Source organism: Panthera leo, chromosome D1 (genome assembly GCF_018350215.1).
Source record: "Panthera leo isolate Ple1 chromosome D1, P.leo_Ple1_pat1.1, whole genome shotgun sequence".
NCBI lineage: Eukaryota > Metazoa > Chordata > Mammalia > Carnivora > Felidae > Panthera > Panthera leo.
The window spans coordinates 97334311-97355950 of NC_056688.1; the positions used below are offsets into that span (position 1 = coordinate 97334311).

Below are 21640 nucleotides of genomic sequence, written 5' to 3' on the forward strand. Positions count from 1 at the left end.
ATCTGGTGCATTTGATAAGGCACAGTGGGTGAGGTCTAAGAAGTGGTGTCTTAGTGCCTGTCTATCCAATTCCCAAAGCCAGCAAGGAGCTCAGAATAAAAATAATCCATTATCATCATGAAAACTTCAGTCCAGAGAGCAGCTCCCGCTTCCACCCACCCCCTCGATTGCTTCAAAGGTTGTCACCTCTGTGGGTCTGATTTGAAAAGCTATCAGATGAGCTCTTGCGTTCGTAGAGTGCCCTGTGCTAGCCATTTTCCACCCTCCTTCCGACATACTCTGTGCCTTCTCTCCAACGAGGTAGTGACCTGGAGACTCAACAGATACAGGGACCTTCGCTCCCTAGAAGCTTTGTCTTCCAGGGAGGGCTCTTGCTTGTCTGCAGCCATGAGATGGGACAGGCGTGGTTCTGCATGAAGGGATTGTTGTACGGGAACGGGATTCTGGGAGTGGATTAAACCCCTGGGTGTCACTGCAAAATACTTAAAAGAGGGAGAGTGAATTCCAGGTAATTGGTGTTGAGACTTAGCTGCCTCCATTGAACACCTCGGGGGAGTGGGTTGTTACCATTCGCTGAGAGGTGCCATAGATATTATATCTCAAAACGACCAAATACAACCAGGTGCTGAACAAATTTTGATCTGTTTTGGGAGACTGTGATTGATGCCAGAGAAAGTAATTCTAGCTTTTAGAGCTTGATGATTGTTTGCACAGCCAAACCAGAGAAGAGCGTGTCTTTCCTTGTGCTCTGTGATTCAGGTGATTCTTGTGAGGAGACAGGTGAATGAGCAGTTTGCCTTCTGAATCCAGGAGTAGGAAAGTTTGGGTCTACCCCAGTTCTGTTCGATGCTAGCCACAAGTCTGATTAATTTTGGATGTTGAACCCCGGGCTCTCACTAAACTGGGGACTGGAAAATATTTTGCACATTCAGAAGGAATATCAGATCCAGAGAAGAGCAGACCCCTGCAGCTGGAGAGCTGCAACTCAGAAGTGTCCGTGTGGAAAGACCGCCCTGGGCCAGGGGTCCTCTTCTCCTTCCCCCCAAGTTCTTGGTTTGCGGCACGCCTGGGCGTCGCGGATATCACGGTATTGTCTTCACGGCTCAGGGAGACCGATGCTCGTGTCCGATGCCGACAAGCACACAGATGCGTTGATTTAGTCTCTGGACACAAGCAGGTTCTGGGGATCTAAGCGCCATGCATCCTGCCCGTGTGACCCTGGCAGGGTGGAGCTCACGACTGCTTCTCTCAGAGCGGGTGAAGCAGCCGGCGCTCATGTTTGCACTGCTGCCTCCCTTGGCCTTAGCCCCGCAACCCCGGGGTCTGTGCTGCCGCCTGTTGTCAGGTGGATTGGTCCCTGGACTCTAGTGGTTCCCCTTATAAGGTCACGGCCTCCTCCAGGGCTGAGTAGAACGGAGGCTACAGGGGACTATCCTTGCGAGTAGAAAGAATGGAGGCTACAGGGGACTATCTGTGACAACGGGCACGATATGCTCCAGGGTGCTCTGCCCGAGGGGCCAGGAACATAGACTCACAATGCAGGCGGCCACCGCGACCGCCACCAGTACTGAAAGTGGAGTTCGTGTGTCTTTTCTTGGGGGGGGGGGGGAGGGGTAACTGTAATAATTGCTTAATAAGGAAAACTTGGAAATTACAGAGAAACTTACAAAGTAGATCCACCTGTAATGGCCAATCACTGTTAAAGCGTTGGTATATTTCCTTCAAGTAGTTTACCAAGGCTTGTGTTTAGAGCGTGGTTGGAACTATTGAATAGATAGCTTTCAGCCCTCCTGTTCTCACGTTGCATCCTATCAGGGCCCTTTTTCCGAGTCATGAAAGATCCCTTGAAAACGCTTTTCTATAGATGAGCGATTCCATCGTACGAATATGCCGCGGTTCGCTAAGCTGTTGCTCCGGTATCGGACGTTTCAGTGTTTTCTGCTTTTGCGTTATTGTAAACGATGCTACAGCCAGGGCGGTGGTATGCCAAGTCGTCTACTCGGTCTGCATCTTATGGTCCTTTTTAAAATTTTTCAAAAATTGCGACAGAATGCACGTGCCATAAAATTTACCATTGTAACCATTTTTTGAAGTATGCAATTCAGCGGCATCAATTTCACTCGCGTTGCGGGGTCGTGACCACCATCCATCTCAAGACTCTTTTCGTCTTCCCCCACTGAAACTATATACCCATTACACGCGAACTCCCCGTCCCCCCACTCCCCACCCTGGCCCCTGGCAACCCCCGTTCTCCTTTCCGTCTCTGAATGTGACTGTTCCTGCAAGGACCTCATATAAATGGGATCCTACCGTATTTGTCCTTTTGTGATCGGCTCCCTTCGCTTGGTATGTGTCTTCAGGGCTCATTCGCGGTACAGCGTATATCGGAATTTCCTTCCTTTTTAGAGCCAAGTAATAGCCATCGTATATGTATTCCACATTCCTTTTATCCACGTATCCATCAGCGGGCATGGGTCGCTCCCACCTGCAGACGGTTGTGAATAATGCTGCCGTGAACATGGGTGTACGAGGCCATATTGCCAATTTGTTTCCCCAAGGCTTGTGCCCACTTATTCTCCACCAGTAGTCTGGGATACACTTTTCTAGCCAATGTGGATGTTATCATTAAAAAGAGAGAGAGGGAGAGAGGGAGAGAAATCTGTGCCAAAGAGACAACGTGCTACTTGCCGTTTCTTTCCTTTGGAGTGATGCTGAGTGCTTTTCGTTTGCTCGTGACCCATTGGGTTTTTTCCCCATGAATGATTGCGTACCCTGGACTGCTCCAAATACCGTTCTCTGGGCGATGCCGGTCAGTCTGACTTTGATTCCTATCCTGGCTTTTGAGACAAACCATAGCATGAGCAAAAGAAGTTTATTTTTTATGACGCATTTCCTGGATGCTCGCGTGGTGTGGATCCTTAAGACTCCAGTTTCCTCTCGTCCTTTTGATCTCTCCGCCTCTGCTTCTCTGTAGGTGTTACATCATCTCAGCTTTGGAAGGCGGCAGGTTGGATGTTGGAAATGTCATTTCAGGGAGCGGGGGTAAGGGAGAGATTCTGAGGGTTTGGCAGAACTTTAAAGGTTATCTGGGCATTGCTGGTGCTTTACATGCCCACAGGGGAGCCGTGAGATCTAGTGGGAAAGACACAGACCTCAAAGCTCCATCTCCCATTTGTTCGCTGTGTGACCTCAGGCGAGTCACTTAGCGTCTCTGAGTCTTAGTTTCCAGTCGTTGCTAACCTTCTCTCGGGTCTTATTTCCCTTCGTCTCCTGTCAGCATCGGCACCCACTTTTTAAAGACGTTGATCTTCAGCATTTGTTAATTGGCCTTCGGGGCGCCGTTGTCACATGGGTTGTTTCTTCTAGGCTTCGTGAAATCCTGGCAACAGTCCAGGAATCCCACACTTAGCGCCATCGGAGGCCTGCAGGTGTCTGGGGGTCCCTGCGGTTAAAATTTAGCCAAGAGCGAACGACATGGCCTTTCGGTTTGGTGATCGTTTTTATATCTGGTGTTGAATTTTGTGCTTACCAGTACGTGGGAGGTAGGCAGGGTGGCTGTCATCCCTAGTCTCAGAAAACAGAGACCCTCAGAGGGTCCGAGGCTTGCTCGAGGTCGCACAAAACTGTGACGTCGGGACGAGGGACCGGCTCTAGCTGGGGTCCCGATCCCGGACAGGCAGCCGTCCTTCGACTTTTGCGCACGCCCCTTGCCTGTGGACCTCTGACCTCCACCGAGTGGCCCGTGCGTTCTCACCTGTCCCCCTCGCCCCCAGGTACGTGGTCATCTCCCGGGAAGAGAGGGAGCAGAACCTGCTGGCGTTCCAGCACAGCGAGCGCATCTACTTCCGAGCCTGCCGGGACATCCGGCCCGGGGAGTGGCTCCGGGTCTGGTACAGCAAGGAATACATGAAGCGTCTGCACAGCATGTCCCAGGAGACCATCCACCGCAATCTGGCCAGAGGTGAGTCCCCACCCGAGGTGAGGGCCACGCCCGCAAACCAAACACAGGGGAGGCCAGGAGTGCTTCTCTGGGAGCTTCCTGAGAAGACCGTTGGGGAATGCAGTCCAGCGGCGACGGGGAGACCCAGAGGGACGCGGGGCTGGGGACGGACGGTCTGCGTGTGAGCCGCGGCTCTGGGCGGGGCCGCAGACCCTCCAGGGTGCCGTCCTCCCTCAGAAACCCTGGCGCAGGCATCAGAGAGTATCCGGGAGAGAGACAGGGCCCCAAAGCCAAGCGCATAAGTGTAATCAAAGTTGGTCCTCTTTCTCCGACTCAAACTGATGGGAAGGTGCTACAACCCGTCCCTGTCGCAGTGATACTAACATTTGCTAAGTGCTTACCGCGTGCCCAGCGGTGGTTCTGCGGTGTTCACCTACCTCGTAAGGGTGCGGTGGGAATTAGCTGGGTAATGCGCCCATTTAGAGCAATGCCCACCTTGACCACTGTGAGCCCTCTGTTGGAAACTTTTAAGGCTGACCATCCCGTGTGGCTGATTATCCCCCAGCTCACCAATGTAGAAACTGAGCATCGGTTGAATACAGCGACTCACCCGGGGTCACGGGGCTAGGAAGGGCACTGCTGGCTTTCTCATCCACATCTGTCCAGGGTCCTAGTCCAGGGTCTCAGCTCTAACCTACGATGGCATACGGCCTCCCAGACCAAACTCGGTTCTTCCCAGCTTCCTCCTGGCCTCATTCCTGAAAGTCCCGATCACACGCTGTGAATGAACCACCTCTATTAGAAGAAGGCAGTTCTTCTCAGGGAGGGAGGTAGGAAGGTGACCTTAGGTGTGGGTGGTGGCCTGGTGGGGGAGATGTCCATCCAGCTCCATTTAAATGCGTCATTTGCAAGTGGCTTAAAATACCCCCCAGCCCCTAGCCCTTTGCCTCTCTATTCTAGCCTCAGCCTGGCCCAGGCAAACTGGTGAATCCAGCTCCTCTCAGGGGGATATTTCTTGCATTAAGGAAAAGCATTCAAAGACCCAGAGTCCATCTGGTCTCGGGAACCAGGACTATACCCAAGCCCCACCATGCCACGCTCCTGACCAACCTACTTATTGGAGATAAATCTTCACATGGAGTATGAGTGGAGAAGAGAGAAAGGGGGCAGGGTGGCCCATGGCAATTAAGCTATGTTAATTTTTTTTAAGTTTATTTATTTTGAGGGAGAGTGAGAGAGAGAGAGCGAGCAGTAGCAGAGAGGGGCAGAGAGAGGGAGAGAATCCCAAGCAGGCTCCGTGCTGAGCCCCGCACGGGGCTTGATCTCATGACCACGAGACATGACCGAGCCAAAATCAAGAGTCAGACGCTCCACCAGCTGAGCCACCCAGGCGCCCAAGGCTGTTTTTAAAAACAAAACAGAACAAAGCGGGTTGTGGACCTTGAATGCACAGCTGCTGCCTGACTTGGTAAAAGGTATCTGTGATTGGGGGGGCGGTGGGGAGACCCAGCCGACATACTCACCTCTTGTCTTCTTCGGAACCGGGGGTTGGCCACGTGCCGATCTCGCTCGGGAAGGCAGGTTTCTATGACGAGATTCCCTTGGTTTCCGTTTGACCTCTGAAGAGACCTTGTGTAACCGTGTCTGATGCGCAATACATCTTTGTTGAATGGATAAGGGAAGACAGGAATGAAGACGGCCAAGAAGTCTCCAAAAGAATCGTCCTATCACCAGAAGAAAAGAAAACCAAGAGAAGTCCTATCTGAGGACACAGGTTCCATCCCTTGGCCATAATCTTCTTAAATTCTCCTGGATTCGTGATATCCTCCCCCACCCCCACCCCCACCCCCAACCCAGTGTCTTCTCCAAAGCACATCAAGCTGCGATCATCCTCAGAGAGCCCCGAGATCCGAGGGGAACGCTCGGAGGAGGGAGCGACCTCTCGGGAGTGGCTCAAAGGAGGCGTAGCAGAGAGGCTTGAGATGAGATACGTGAAGATTTGTGAAGATACAGGAGGAAGGAGTGGCTGTTCCTGGCCAGGCTGAGCAGTAGGAAACAGGAAGGAGACTGAAAGGCACCGTGGGGCCGGGCCAGAGCCGCGGGTGGGCTTGATCCTAAAGCCCTTGGGAGCAGTCATGAGCTCTGTGGCCTTTAGCTGTGTAGACGTCTCTGTAGCCTACAGCTTTGGCAGGCTCTGAATACAGTTTAGTGGCATCTTAGATTGGTGGGCCAGCCCCGCTCCGGGAAGGGGATCCCGACACTCAGTCACCGAGGGTCTTGCGTGGAAGGAAGTTCCTTTGTAATTGGGGACTGGAGCCCTGAGAAAGGCCAGAGCATGAATTACTGGTCCTTCTTAAGTAGGGATGTTACCTGAAGCCCAGAAACTTCTTCCTGCAGACCGTTTAAAGTATGCCTTTGTGGAGATCTTTTAAGAGCGGGATGCATCGGATAGGTGTATTCAAAAAAACCTTGTGTCATTTGATCCACTTTGAGCCACCGATTCACTCTGTGGTGTTTCCCCCCATATTTAATGGAGGCTTTGAAATCAATTCCACGATGCTGAAAGGTCCTTCTCGGCCTTTAGATTTTTCCGAGCGCCTTGAGTCCGAAGAAGTCCCCCACGCATCCTGGGAGATTTGAATGACCTTGTCTTTAAGCAGAGACGCATGAGGACTCCCTGCTGATGTATAGCCTTGAGCTCCCGACATAAGCTGTTTGCCGCCTGACTGGTCTGTGAGAAGTGAAAGCGTGGCCCTTGACGTTTGGAGATTCCAAATGGGCAAGTGTCATAGCTGATCTGTACCGCGAACGTGTCGCATTTGTTAGTGTTCACGTCCACCCTTTCTGCTCCTTGGTCGTTATAAAAATATAGGCTGTGAGAGCCACCTGACTTTCAGGGGCCCTGAACATAACGTTATTCGTGCGAGGACAGAAGAGGGGTGTCCTGATTAGGTTACCCCCTTTTGTGCTGTTACCCGTCGGAAGCCTGGATTCATACACGGGCCGGGGCACGGCACCCCTTGCCGGCTGCGGGGAGCCAGGGCTCGGGCATAGCATGGATCTTCTGGATTGTTCCCAGAGATCCTTTGGCCTCCGCTCCACTCAGAGGTTTTTAGCAAACACGGCTTTTGGAAATCCATCCGCAACATACATTCAGGTCAAGTCACTGCTCGGAGTCAGCTCCCAGGGCCCCGCCTCTATCTAGGAAGCCCTTTGAGATTCCCCGGCCCCACAGGCCGCCGTCAGGAGACCTTCTGAGGGTCCCCTGTAGCGTCTGCAACCCCCGGGGAGCATACGCCCTTCTATAGCAATTTATGAGACTGTGGCGGCCGTTTCAAAGAATCAGGCTAAAATTCTTGTTGGGAGCTCAGCAACGTCTCTGAAGCCAGTCACGTGATGGAAAGAGCTAGAAAAGGGAGCGTTCTTTGTATCATCAGGTAAGGAGACACGGCTATATTTCAAGAATGCTTTGGGTCAGTGGGGCCACGCCCCTCTTTGTCTTGCTGGAGGCTGCCCGCCCGGGAGCCATCAGCCACTGTGGGGAGCCCCGTCTTCCCGTTCCCCCCCTGCCTCGGTTGTGGGAGAACCACAGACGTTCAGGTCACGCTCCCTTCCATGCACCTCGTCCTCTGATCACTGGGAGAGTTAAGAAAGGATGGTTGGCTGTGGGTCGGTCTCTGCCCCGAGGGGCCGTCTCGGGGCAGCCAGGGAGCCGGAAGGAGCAGACTCCGTGTTTCGTGTGTACCTTTTACCAAGTCGAAGCAGCCGTCTTCCAGTTGCCAGGACTGGACGAGAAGCCTGGAGGGCGGGGAGCCACACGCACTGAGCTCTGAGGTGCGCGCCCACCCGCCCGGTTTGATCGGTGGGGGTGTCATCTTCTACGGTTACCGAACTTCCCACTGCCCTCCCCTATAGCCTTCCCTCCATTTGTAAATGTGCCGCGTGTATACGTAAGGCTCCCGTGCAACGCGTGGTCTTTTTAGAGAGTTCGGCCCACGTTTCGGGATCCCACTCTAGACCCCGTGATCCGCTGAGTGACCCGCCTCTCTCTCCCTGTCGTGTCACACCTGCCCCACAAGGCCAGATTCCAGAGGGATGTGTCAAGTGACTTTCCCGATAGGAGGCGTGCCTTGTTTTCTGTTGGTTTCTCCACGTCGGGGCTTTTCCCCCCTTCCTCACGCCCTGGTTTTCCTTCCTAGGAGAGAAGAGGTTGCAGAGGGAGAAGTCTGAACAGGCTCTGGATAACCCAGAAGACCTGAGGGGTCCCCTTCCGCTCCCCGTGTTGAGACAGGGCAAAAGTCCCTACAAGCGTGGCTTTGACGAGGGGGATGTGCACCCCCAGGCCAAGAAGAAGAAGATTGACCTCATTTTCAAGGACGTGCTGGAGGCTTCCCTGGAGTCCGCGAAGGCGGAAGCTCACCAGCTGGCACTGAGCACCTCGCTGGTCATCAGGAAAGTCCCCAAGTACCAGGACGAGGCCTACAGTCGGTGCGCCATGACCGTGTCACATGGCATGCAGAATGTCGGCCGGACCCAGGGGGAAGGGGACTGGAAGATCCCCCAGGGGGTTTCCAAGGAACCAGGCCCGTTGGAGGATGAAGAAGAAGAACCTTCGTCCTTCAAGGCCGACAGCCCCGCCGAGGCCTCCCTTGCGTCCGACCCTCACGAGCTCCCCACCACGTCCTTTTGCCCTAACTGTATTCGCCTAAAGAAGAAAGTCCGGGAGCTCCAGGCCGAACTAGATATGCTTAAGTCTGGGAAGCTTCCTGAACCCCCCGTGCTGCCCGCACAGGCCCTGGAGCTCCCGGAGCTCTCGGACCCCGCAGGTAAGTTGGCGTGGATGAGACTGTGGCCGGAGGGACGGGCGCCCGGTGGGCAGGGTGAGGGTGGCCTGGCGCTCTCTGCTGGAGCCACCTTCCCCGGGGGGACCTGAGGCGTGTCACGAGGGGGGCGGACTCCGGTCGCGGCCCTTGCCCGCAGGTGCCTGCCCCCGACAGGCTGCTTCTCAGCTCCAGCGGGACGCCTCGCGTCATGCCCTTGTATCCTCCCCGTCAATAAAGGAAGTTCCACTGCTGGAGGGGTGTGTGCTGTGTTCTTGACCCGCTGCCTCTCTCTAGTGGGCCTACCGGTGTCTCAGCCCCACGCTCAACTTCTAAACCCCATCTCTCTCTCTCCCCAGTCCCAAGCAGGGCACCCCGTGGGGGAGAGCTCCCGGCCTTGTTGACCTCAGTCCCGGAACACAGCCTCGTTCTTCTCTTCCCGAATCGCTCTTCTGCCGCACGCGGTCCTATCTCCCCTGCCCGGAGTGTTCTAGAAGGACCGGGATGCGGGGGCGTGTGGCTGCACGCCTCGGTGCTTTTCTGTCGGCCGCTGGGATCTTTAGACTCGGTCGACAACCGGCAAGGTTTTCTCGGAACACAGCTGCAGCCGAGTCCAGCATTTACGTAGCGTTTCCTATTTTAACCTCATCCCGTAGCGCAGAGTGAGCGTTTCAGATACTCGAAGCATGCGTCTTGACCAAGCTGCATTCTGATCCTGAAATAGCCCCGGGGGCCGTGGCAAGCCGCCTTCCCGCGAGGGCGGCACGCCGGCCCCCGACCACGCTGGCCGCTGGGATAAGCGAGCCCCCGCGTCCTCGCCCCGGGGGGCTCGGGGACCCTCGACGTGCTTCGTTCTCTCCGCCAGGTCGGCTCTCGTGGTCGTGCCGCTCAGTCGATGGGGAAGATGAGGTTCCGTGAGCACCCGCTGGTGGAGGGTGAGGGCTGGCGGCCCGGTGCGGGGTGGCCACCGGGGGGGCGACCCCCCCCCCCGCCCCGCCAGAGAGGAGAAGCCACACGCGGATAGCGAGAGTGCCTGTAAAACAAATCCTAGGCCGGGGTTCGGTCCGTCGTAGCACGTGGCTCGCGGGTCACGCAGCGTGGCGCCTTTGTTTGGGGCCGCGTGCCCGGTCGCTTTGGAGAAGTCGCTGTGTTCGCCCCCGGGGCCTTCAAATGTCTCCTTCCCGTTTGTCTTGCAGCCTCCGAGAGCATGGTGTCCGGCCCCGCCATCCTGGAGGACGACGACCCGGAGGTCGACTCGGCCGACGAATCCGTCTCCAACGACATGATGACCGCCGCCGACGAGCCCTCCAAGATGTCGTCCGCCGCCGGGCGCCGGATCCGGCGCTTTAAGCAGGAGTGGCTGAAGAAGTTCTGGTTCCTGCGGTACTCCCCCACCCTCAACGAGATGTGGTGCCACGTCTGCCGCCAGTACACGGTGCAGTCGTCCCGCACGTCGGCCTTCATCATCGGCTCCAAGCAGTTCAAGATCCACACCATCAAGCTGCACAGCCAGAGCAACCTGCACAAGAAGTGCCTGCAGCTGTACAAGCTGCGTATGCACCCCGAGAAGACGGAGGAGATGTGCCGCAACATGACCCTGCTCTTCAACACCGCCTACCACCTGGCCCTCGAGGGCAGGCCCTACCTGGACTTCCGGCCCCTGGCCGAGCTCCTGCGGAAGTGCGAGCTCAAGGTGGTGGACCAGTACATGAACGAGGGCGACTGCCAGGTCCTCATTCACCACATCGCCCGCGCGCTGCGCGAGGACCTGGTGGAGCGCATCCGCCAGTCGCCCTGCCTCAGCGTCATCCTGGACGGGCAGAGCGACGACCTGCTGGCCGACACGGTGGCCGTCTACGTCCAGTACACCAGCAGCGACGGGCCCCCGGCCACGGAGTTCCTGTCCCTGCAGGAGCTGGGCTTCTCCAGCACGGACAGCTACCTGCAGGCCCTCGACCGGGCCTTTTCTGCCCTGGGCATCCGGCTGCAGGACGAGAAGCCCACCGTCGGCCTGGGCATAGACGGGGCCCACGTCACGGCCAGCCTGCGCGCCAGCATGTTCATGACCATCCGCAAGACGCTGCCCTGGCTGCTGTGCCTGCCCTTCATGGTGCACCGGCCCCACCTGGAGATCCTGGACGCCATCAGCGGGAAGGAGCTCCCCTGCCTGGAGGAGCTCGAGAACAACCTGAAGCAGCTGCTCAGCTTCTACCGCTACTCGCCGCGCCTCATGTGCGAGCTGCGGTCCACGGCGGCCACCCTGTGCGAGGAGACGGAGTTCCTGGGGGACATCCGCGCCGTGAGGTGGATCATCGGGGAGCAGAACGTCCTCAACGCCCTCATCAAAGACTACCTGGAGGTGGTGGCCCACCTCAAGGACGTCAGCAGCCAGACCCAGCGGGCGGACGCGTCCGCCATCGCGCTGGCCCTGCTGCAGTTCCTCATGGACTACCAGTCGGTCAAGCTCATCTACTTCCTCCTGGACGTGATCGCCGTGCTCTCACGCCTGGCCTACGTCTTCCAGGGCGAGTACCTGCTGGTGTCCCAGGTGGACGACAAGATCGAGGAGGCCATCCAGGAGATCAGCCGGCTGGCCGACTCCCCGGGGGAGTACCTGCAGGAGTTCGAGGAGAACTTCCGGGAGAGCTTCAACGGGATCGCGATGAAGAACCTCAGGGTGGCCGAGGCCAAGTTCCAGTCCGTCAGGGAGAAGATCTGCCAGAAGACCCAGGTGATCCTGGCCCAGAGGTTTGATTCCCGCAGCCGGATCTTCGTGAAAGCCTGCCAGGTGTTCGACCTGGCCGCCTGGCCCAGGAACAGCGAGGAGCTCGTGAGCTACGGCAAGGAGGATATGGTGCAGATATTCGAGCACCTGGAGGCCATCCCCACCTTTTCCCGGGACGTCTGCAGGGAGGGGCTGGACCCCCGGGGCAGCCTGTTGATGGAGTGGCGGGAGCTCAAGGCCGACTACTACACCAAAAACGGCTTCAAAGACCTGATCGGCCACATCTGCAAGTACAAGCAGAGGTTCCCGCTCTTGAACAAGGTCATCCAGGTCCTCAAGGTCCTCCCCACTTCCACCGCCTGCTGCGAGAAAGGCCGCAACGCCCTGCAGCGAGTTCGCAAAAACCACCGCTCCCGCCTGACGCTGGAGCAGCTCAGCGACCTGTTGACGATCGCCGTGAACGGGCCGCCCATCGCCAGCTTCGACGCCAAGCGAGCCCTGGACAGCTGGTTTGAGGAGAAGTCTGGCAACAGTTACGCGCTGTCGGCCGAGGTCCTCAGCAGGATGTCCGCGCTGGAACAGAAGCCGGTGCTGCAGACCGTGGACCACGGGTCAGAGTTCTACCCGGACATCTAGGGGGCCGGCGTCACAGAGTTCACTAAGCTGTTGAATATTTTTTTAATCTATACTCATAAGCTTTGATATATAAATATATATTATATTATATATATATATATACATGCATATATATATATATATATATATATATATATATATATATATAAACCCACACTGAAAATTTTTAAGAACCGAGGTGATGCATCCACCAGAAGCCACTGGGAGCTTTCACAAAGCAACGATGTTGGAAACCGACTCTGGTCTACAAGATCCGGCAGCCGTTTTCACTCACGGAAGCATGTGCTGGGGCCACACGCGTTCCCACCTAACAGCCAACCAACAGCCTAAGCTAAAACGACGGGTCTCTGTCATCACCTTTAGGTGGTTTGTTTCGTTTTATGTTTTCGTTTGGGGGTTGAGGGGTTGGGGTTTGGGTTTCTGTCTTGCCTTTTCTTTTCCCGTCTGGTTTACGACGGGGGTTCTTGGCCTCTTCGCTGCCGTGCTGGTGTAGCTGAGTCCCATCTCTGATTTTGGAGCGGGGCAGGTGGTGTATCCGGATTGGGGGGTGTGTGTGTGTGACTTTCTCCCTTGTCCCCCCTGATTTCAGCTTGAGAGGTTTGTACTCGTTTCCTGTTGAGCGTTCCTTCACTGTCTTAGAAACAAACGTGTCGGTCAAACTGTGACACCCACCACTCCCCACCTCTGTCGCCTCTCCCGTCTCTGGGTTCTGGATTCCCTCCTTCCAGCCCCCTGGATCCTGAAGATATTACCTGTTGTACTGAAGGCAAAACTGCCTTACAACCGAGCTTGAAATCGTGGGGAAGGGACAAGGTGTGTGTTGGGGGGCGGGAGGGGTGGGGGTGGGAATTTTTTTTTGCATTCCTGTTCTCCCGTGGTGTGGGGTAAAATAATATAATTCCATTCAGATCCAGGACTTTGGGGGAAATGAAGAGCCAGGAAGTCCAGACCCTCATAGGGCAGCGATTTTTGGCTAAAAGCAAGTCCGATGGAGAGTGTGTATTCAATTTACATGAATTATTTATGCTCTGTCTTTATAATCATATGATGTGTTGGGGGTATTTTTTTTGTGCATTTAGTAATCAAATGCCTGCTATAGTTCAGTGGCAGGAGATGTCAATGCAAGTTGTGCCCTGGGTTGTGCTTAACTCCGAGGAGGGTCTCTAGGCATGGAGGCCTTCTTTGGTGACAAGGCTGATAATAAACCCTTCAGCCTGGCAGGAGGCAGTGGGGAACCAGGCCTTGCATCCATGCCTGTGAATGCCTCCTTTTTTGAACAGGGTAGAGATGTCCTAAAGAAAAGGAATAAACAAGAGGTCAGACGGGACTCTCAAGGCAGCAGCCTACACACACACACACACACACACACACACACACACCAGACGCACACACACACACGCACGTACACACACACACACACACACACACACACACACAACCACAATATAAGCTTTAGAAATAGCCACTTGCCTATTCCCTGGGGCAAGTAATGGTTTTAAGCTAGAGGAGTCTGATCGATGCTCTTTTGTTCATTTAACTACCAGTATACCTCGCAAGGGAGTTTTTTTAAACAAAATGTGCGTGAGCTGTTACAAACTTCTGTTCATGTTTCCACATCTGATTTATGCGTATCTGATATGCAGAGATCCTACATTGTGGGTGCAGGTCGTGTTTGGGGGAGGAAGGAAGATCTGCGTTGTCCGTGGTCAGGTCCTCTCACTCGGCAGAGGGTGGGCAGAGGACGGTGTGATCGGGCCACAGGCCAGGCCCCCGTGTCTCCAACCTGCTCGGCTCAGACGTAGAACTGTGGTGGCTTCCTTCCTTCTTGGTTTAGCTTGTCTCCGAGGCCTCGTGCCGCTGTTGAGAACCGTAGTGGAAATGTCATCAACACTGAACATGTCATTCCCCTTTCCTTGTCCTGCCCGTACCTTCACTCCCCACACGTCCCCTCCCCCCACCCCTATGGTCTTGGTGCTAAGATAACTTTAGAATCATTGCTGCTAGTTGATAGCTTTTCATTATATAAATATATTATATATATATATATTATATATTATTTTTGAAACTTTTTCGTTTGTTTTCAACAGTGATGTAGCATGTTAAAAAAAAAAACAAAAAAACAAGAAACAAAAAAAAAAACCACCCGGTTTTCTCCAACTGTCCCACTGCCAGGCCTCATATGCTGCCTTGTTCAACAAATCAATGCACCCCTGCCTGGTGACATTCACCACCCACCCCCTCTCCTGGCCCCCTTCCCAGTCCCTCGTACTTCCCCACCCTCCTCTGAACAAGGAGAGAGCAGAAACTAGCAAGGAAACACCCAAAGCTCTTTCTGAGGCTTCGGAATTCCCAGCCTCAAACCATGTCCGTGCTTCAAGCTGATGTGTTCCCCCCACCCCCGCCCCCCGCCCGCCCTCCGCCGCTCCTCCCATCCGGGTCAGTATTCGTGGTCAAGTGGGATGCCCTTGCAAAGCACAAGGTTCCACCCTACCCTCCCGGACATTCTGTCCGCCACACACAAAAACTATCATGCCTGTGGGAGCTTTCTTGGAACATCACACGGACTAAGTGAGGTGGGTTGGGGGCAGAGAAGGCTGGCAAGGGGAACCTTGGTGGGGGCCGGCAAAAGTAGGTTGGGATCCTTTCTTCGAGCCACCAGTTGCCTTAGACCTTCTCCTTTCCCCTTCTGCTCCTCTCCTCCCACTACACTGGGAGCCATCCCCTGGACCACTCATTTGAAAACCGGGAAGAGAGAATCACTGATGACTGCCTGAGGACTGGTCAGGGCTGTGACTGTTTCAAGAGGCCATGGCCCGAATTAGCTCCGATTTTTATCCAGACGGGGAAAAAGATCCTTCGGGCCTACGCCAGCATCTGCCGTGAGCTGGTGACGTACCTCTGGGCTAGGAGCACGAGCGCGTGCCAGCAGCACGGGGACTGCGGGTGGCCTCCTGCCGGGCCAGGCTCCACGCCCGGGGCAGGTTGAGCTCTCTCGGGGGCCGGGGGTGCTCGAAGTCTGGCAAGGCGCTCTAAAACTCCGGGTGCTCATGGCTTCTGTTGAATGCAGCCAGGCCTGGGTGGTGTGAGGCACTCTGAAGGCCACTTTACCTTGGGACCGGAAGTAACCAGGGCACAATTTGGGTGACACGCCCACTGCAATTTACACAGGGTCTTTTTTCAACCTGGATGCTCCCGGGAGGCTCTGTGCTCCCAGCCTGTGAATGTCGCGCGTGATTTCTAACATGGGAGTTGCCACTCTCCCGCCTCCTCGTGAAAGACTTTCGGGAGAACGGGCCCCCACAGGGTCTCGCCCAGGGAACCACAGGCTCAGCTAGCCTGATCTCCCTTTGATGGGTATAAAAAGCTGTGGCCGGGCAGTCCTTGTATCCCAAATATGGTCACTTCAGATGAGACAGAGCCCTTTAGCTCAGCCACTGGCTTAGAATGACATGTTTGTCTCCGGGGTTGAGACTTGTCCTAATTGGGCTGACCGATGAGTGATTTTCTTTGGCTCATAGAGGAGGGTGGGAAGTGAGTTCAGGTTCATGGCCGTGTGTGCCCAGGAGATACACTGCACAGCCTGGGCGCCACAAGCCCTTGTGATTAACACGGTTCGCTTCCTCTATTGGAGGACAAAGACACCCCCTGCCATCCAGTATCTGTGGAAGCTGAGGGTAGCCCAGCCCCGGCTACAGCTCTCGCCACATCAGAATCCCCACGTTTTGCCCACCCGGTCGAACAGGAGAGTCCAGGCATCCAAAACACCAGGTTTTTATTTTTATTTTTACTTTGTCCACGGCCGCCTACGACATTCTTGTCTCCTCATCCTCACTTGAGAATGAGAGCGGGCTTGGGCTGCAGGGCGTCTGCTTGGCCGGCCGCGGTGCTGGGCCCTGAACCCAGGGCAGGTGGGGGTCTCGCCCCAGCCCTGCTACCTGTTTCCATGTTGAGTTGTCTTGCTCAGCCCCCTGTCCTTGACTTGCTTATGTCAACCCTGTCATTTGGAGGAAGGACCTTGTAATTATTTAAGGTAACGTTTAAGTAGCTGCCATTTGTTTGGACGTGATCCCGAGAAGGAGGAAACAGGGAAGGACGTGTAGAATGCCGAACGTGGTCGCAGCGAGACAGAAATGGCTTATGGGACTGGCCCAGCTGGGCCGTGGGGCCACTGTTCTCCTGAGCCCCGTGGGGTCCAGGAGGCGGCCTGGGGTTGAAGTAGAACTTCTTTTCTAGATTCCTCCCCGTGTGTTTTCCCTCCCATCCCCTCTAGGGATAGGAATTCTGGATCTGGATCTGGTGATGGCATGTGGTCTGGGTTGATTTCCAACTAGAATTTGTGTTTTTCTAGGTCCTACGCCCAGTTTGTGCAGAGGGTTCCGGGGACACTGGACCTCACGCCCCCCTCACCCCTTCAAGGGGCCACCCTAGCCAGGTCAGCCTGGGACAGCCAAAGCAGGGAGGCCAGGCCTCCTTAGGTGAGAAAGGCGTGTTTGGACAGCAGGGGACCCTGGGACGGTCCCATTGCAGACACCAGCCTCCTGGGGGTGGTCATGGGTTCTGTGCTGGGTCGTGGGTTCTGGCCTTGTTTCCTCCTCATATCTTGAGGAAGGAAGATTTCCTCCAGAGACACGTGGGGCCCTTCTGCTTGGAGGGAGACCTCTCTCCTGGTCTCTGCTCACAGGGTCCTTTCGCTGAGTGGATGGAGCTGTGATATTTTAAGAAGCCTTTGAGGTGATCCTTGTGTGTTAGCCAGAGGGAGAAAAAAAAAGTGCCCTTTTGGGAGGAAAATGGTACAGCCCTCCTCTTCCATCTGGCTTTCCCCCCTCCGCCCTGTCCCCACCCCCCCCCCATCCCTTCAAGTGGTGTTGCCCTGGAAATACCTATGCAATCCAGTCTCCCTAGGAGAGCGCATGGAAGCAGGGGGTATGTGCAGTGTATCATACAAATGCTACAGCATATATATTGTATATATGGACATATGCCGTACGTATACACACAGAGTAAGAGATTAAATCACGTCTATATATCTATAAATAATATCCTATATATTTATACATTTCTATGTTTTAAATAGATATAAAAATAGAGTCTATAGAGAGCTGGGAGAGCAACGGGAAAGCCTGTCGCTGTGTTGTGCAAAGAGGGAGGAGGCAGGGCCTCTGCAGGGGGAGATGTGGAAGCCAGGAGGGCACTGTCTGCCGGGAATGGGGTCTCCTGCCCACAGTGCAGGACAGGAGAGTCCCCGGGCCTCTGCCCTCTCCGCGCACTTTCTCTCCTTTACCGCAGGCTTGGGCTGAGGTGGAAGGAGATACTCGCCCTCTGAGCTCCAGCCGAAGTGCCCCCCACGCCCCCCCTCACCCCCTGCACTCCGACGCTTAGGTGGTCACTGCTGCTTGGCCCTGGGACGTGGTCTCTGGGCCCTGGTGGAGGGACCACTGCACAGTTTCCCCTAATGCCCTCCCCCTACAGGAATGAGCAGCGCTGGTGGCAACCGGAAAGGTGCACATTGGACCCAGAGGGGCCCAGGGAGGATGCCCTCCTTGCCCCCTTAGGTGCTTCTGCTGACCCCTAGAGGCCAAGCCTCTGAAGTGCGGCTGCCCCCCGCCTCCTTCACCCCCTCCACCGCTGTCTGCCAGGGCGCTGCAGGGGTGAAGCAGGCGGCGTGAACATCACCAGCCAGTGCTGCCCGCTACGTGGAGGCTTTCCGGCCAGGGCGGGGGGCGCCGGAGAAGGGCGGGAGCGGCAGACCCCCCCGCACCCAGAGCTTCAGTGAAAACTCAAGTTCACAAGCAGGGCTTCGGCTCAGCCCGGTTTGCACAGCTGCTGTTGCTGGCTGTACTCAGGACAACGCTCTCCCCTCCCCCGCGTGGAGGCCCGTGACCCCTCCGCCCACCGCCACCGTAACAGGCAGGTTTAGTTCACGTACACTGTTCCGATTCTGTGACTCGAGGCAGCGGCTGAGCCGGATGCCCCGAGCTTATCCGCTTCCACTGGGGAGGACGCCTTCCCTGGCTTTTATCCCTGCTCCCGCCCCAGGCTGGGAAGGTGTGTCTGGGGCGTCTGGGGAGGCCGCTGGTGCAGCCGGCAGTGCCACCGAGGGCTTGTGTGGCCCCGACCAAATCAGGAGCCCGTTAGCGTCCGGGTTTCTCTCCACCGTTTCGTTTCCCTGGAGGTAGGAGAGGAGGGGCCGACAGGGCTGCAGGTGATAGGAGACAGCCAGCGGCTGCCCCCTCTCCTCCAGACCAGCCTAGGCCTTTCGGCTCTCCAAAGGCACTTACCTCTGTCCCCGAGCCTCCTCTGACCCCACGTCCTCCTCTTCCCTGCCATCTACCAACGTACCTCAGTCTCCAGCAGACCCAACCTCTACACCTATGGTCTGGGGCAGGTCTGTTTCGCCAATGCCCACCTCTTCGCCCCTCCACGTCTGCCTGGGTCCCCTTGAGCCACAGCTGGCTGCCCACTGGGTCTCGGAATCCCTTCCAGTGCCTCCAGAAAGACCAGGGCGGCCCGAGCCTTCCTGCCACGGTGGTGGGTCAGACCCATGGCCAGGGGTGGGCATCCCCGGGTAGCAATCCACGATGCACTGTACCTCAGAGAGAGAGCATACCATGGGCCTCACGGGCACCGTGCCTCCGTCCAGGCGAGGACAGCCGGTTACAGTAAATACTGCTTGCAAGGAGACAAGGGCCAGGCTGCCCTCGGGCGCCCCTGCGTCTCCACTTTGGTCTCTCGGGAAGAGCCAGCAGGTCTGATTTGCTCTTTTTCAGCCCTGTCTCTCTCCTTCTCTCCACCCCCACGCTGCTGAACCGATTCATTTCAATCACAAAGGAAAACTAAGGTGGGGGGGGGGGGAATACTTAGGAGTCTATTATCACACACATATTAATATGTTAATACTTTCTTTCTTAAAAAAAAAAAAAACCTCTTGACGTTATTATTTTGCAGACTACGCTTTATAGTACCTGTGTGACGGGACCTAGAACACTGGATACAAATAGAGCTATGTTGGTTTATCATAATATGTACGCAGAAACTTTCCTTTTGTCATATTATCCTTGTAATGTAAGAAGATTGTTAATAAAAGCATTTAAATTTACTCACCAAGGTCGAATCTCTGCCTCCTTGCCTCCATCCCGGGCCTGGGCCCTGGGCCATCCAGAACGGGTCCTATTTCAAAGGCTCCAGGGTCAGGATAGGAGCCTGCCTGCTGCTGCCAGGTTGGAAGGTACTAGAAGAGACCTCTAAGCCCCTTCCTGCCTCTCTCGCTTTTCCCCCAGTCAAATCCATTTCCAGCAGGTAACCTACATGCCTCACCCACCTATCTGGCCAAAAGGAGGTGTAAAACCGAAACCATTTAAAATAAACCGGCCTGCCCCCGCATGCATTTATCCCACAGAGACTCTGGGAGGAAGCACACCCAGAGCGGTTGCAGACAGACTGTTGCTCTGATGCTCTCTCCAACTGCCTTGCACAGTTCTCCACCTGCACACCTGGTCCCTGGGGAGGGTCTTCCCCCGCTGGTTCACTGACGGCACTGGCATGGGGACGGGTGTAAGCGATGCTTTGCCCAAATTGTTCTAGAGAAAAGATGGGCATAAATTCAGTAAAGACATAGATAAAGTGTTTGTATTTCTTCTAAAGAGGATCTAAGCTCTCCTACTCTCAGCTTCGGCTCCCCGCTAATCTGGCTTCCTTTCAGGGGCCGTCCTTCTCCCCTTTCCTTAATCTCTGCCATCTTCCTCCCAGGCTGTGACCCTCAGGTCACTCAGGTCCCCTCAGTTGGTCACTCAGAGGCTTCCTGTTGTGAACGCCACCCCACAGTGCCCATGGAATGTTCTGGTTCTCTTCTTTTCCCAGAAGATGGGGGATAGGAGAGGAAGGAGCAAAGGGCCATAAGCTGTCCATGCCTATCCAGCCCAGGGGAACCAGCATCAGCCCACACTCCATTGCTGGCCATCTGGATTTGACTTTCATTGGCGGTCTTATCTGGAACCTATTAATGATTTCATCACTGGAGAGCAAGGAATGGAAAGATCCTCTACCTGCACTTGGCCGTGAGATCGGTCTCCCCCGAGCCGGGCTTGGAGGATGTGGTAAGACAATGAAGTCTAGCCCACTCCCTTCCTTCCCCCTTCTCTCCAGTTGCTCCCTAGCTTCCCTCTCCAAGAATCAAAGGACAAGTTGCATTCACCTCAGAGAGATGACGCAGGACACTGACTAGTGGCCCAAAGACCCGAGGGGCTGCTATGTGACAATGTCTACAGTGATCTTTTGAAAACACAAGTCTAGTCATGGCGTCTTCTCTGCTTAAAACTCTCCGGTGGTTTCCCATTGCCCTTGAAGTTCAATCCAAGGGCCTGAGCATGACCATGGCCCTGCACAGTCTAGCCCCTGCCTACCTCCTGGCCTCAGCCTGTGACCTCCTCTGCCCGGGGCTCCAGGCACACCTCCCTTCTCTGTTCCTCAGGCTCACCAAGCTTTTTTCTGCCTCAGGACCTCCCATTCCCCCGGGGCACTCTGCCTGGGATGGTTTCCCCCAGGGTGGTTGTATGGCTGAGCTCTTCTCCTCTTTTAGAATCAGCTAAAATGCCACCTGCTCAGAGAGGTCTTCTGTCTCTAAATAGCCACCCTCGAGGCACCGCCCGTTGTCCCTCCCATAATTATTTTCTTTCAAGACCCTTATCTCTGTTTGCCTCTGTGTCTGGGGGTGGGGGTGGCTGTGTGTGCCTGTGTGTGATTTTTCTATGTCTGGTTTTCCCCCTCTAGGTTGTAAAGCCCACAAGAAAAAGTGGAGAGTTTCTAATATCACATAGTAGGCATTTAATCAATGTTTATTGAAATGACTTCACGCAGCACCTGATAAAAGTATAATCCCATTAATGCTGTATTGGTCACAGGGGAAGTCCTGGATGCTTCCACTTCATCTGTCCCTGTATGAGTTTCTCCATTTGCTCAGGATGACTCTGCACCTGACCCCCGGCTATCTCCGGCCTTGACTCAGCCTCTTCTTTATACAAAGCTGGACGTGGCCCCTGAGGTGCCTACTTGAAGTACCCTCCACTCCCACCGGCTCTTGTCCCTTGAATAATGGTCTCTTCCAATCCAGGCAGGTGTCCCCTCTTTCCCCAAGCAAAGAGAACTTCCCAACACCTTCCAGCTTGGTAATTCTCAGGCCGTGGTTCCAGGTAGCATTTTAAAGCCACTGTGTGCGTATCTAAGTTACCTTTCCAATAAAGACGCTTGGCCACTGGCTGTATGTCAGAGCCTGGACTTTAGGGTTAGAGGACACCACATTGGATCCCCGTGCCCTGCCCCCCCCCCCCCCACCTCTTATAAGCTGTGAGACTTAGGTAGGTCGCTTATCTGAGTCTGTGCCTTCAGCGCTTAGCACAGAGCAGTGGTCCACGGCATGCTGTTTATCGTCATTATCGTCAGATCAGGATGACCTAGGTGCCAGAACGGTGTGTGATTCCCCACTGCCATCACCTTTCACCCGGAATTACTGGGGCCACCTTGGAT

At 55.2% G+C, this 21640-nt stretch overlaps 1 protein-coding gene across 3 annotated transcripts in view; it reads left to right on the forward strand.

The window, feature by feature from the left end:
- Positions 1–12139, forward strand: part of PRDM11 (PR/SET domain 11) — an 82125-nt gene extending 69986 nt beyond the window's left edge. For all 3 annotated transcript variants that reach the window (XM_042904934.1, XM_042904932.1, XM_042904933.1), the window contains exons 6-8: positions 3774–3961; positions 8140–8766; positions 9957–12139. In XM_042904934.1, coding sequence (XP_042760868.1) covers positions 3774–3961; positions 8140–8766; positions 9957–12121 — 2980 coding nt within the window. In that variant the 3' untranslated portion in view covers positions 12122–12139. The remainder of the gene's footprint in view (positions 1–3773; positions 3962–8139; positions 8767–9956) is intronic.
- Positions 12140–21640: the final 9501 nt, after the last annotated feature.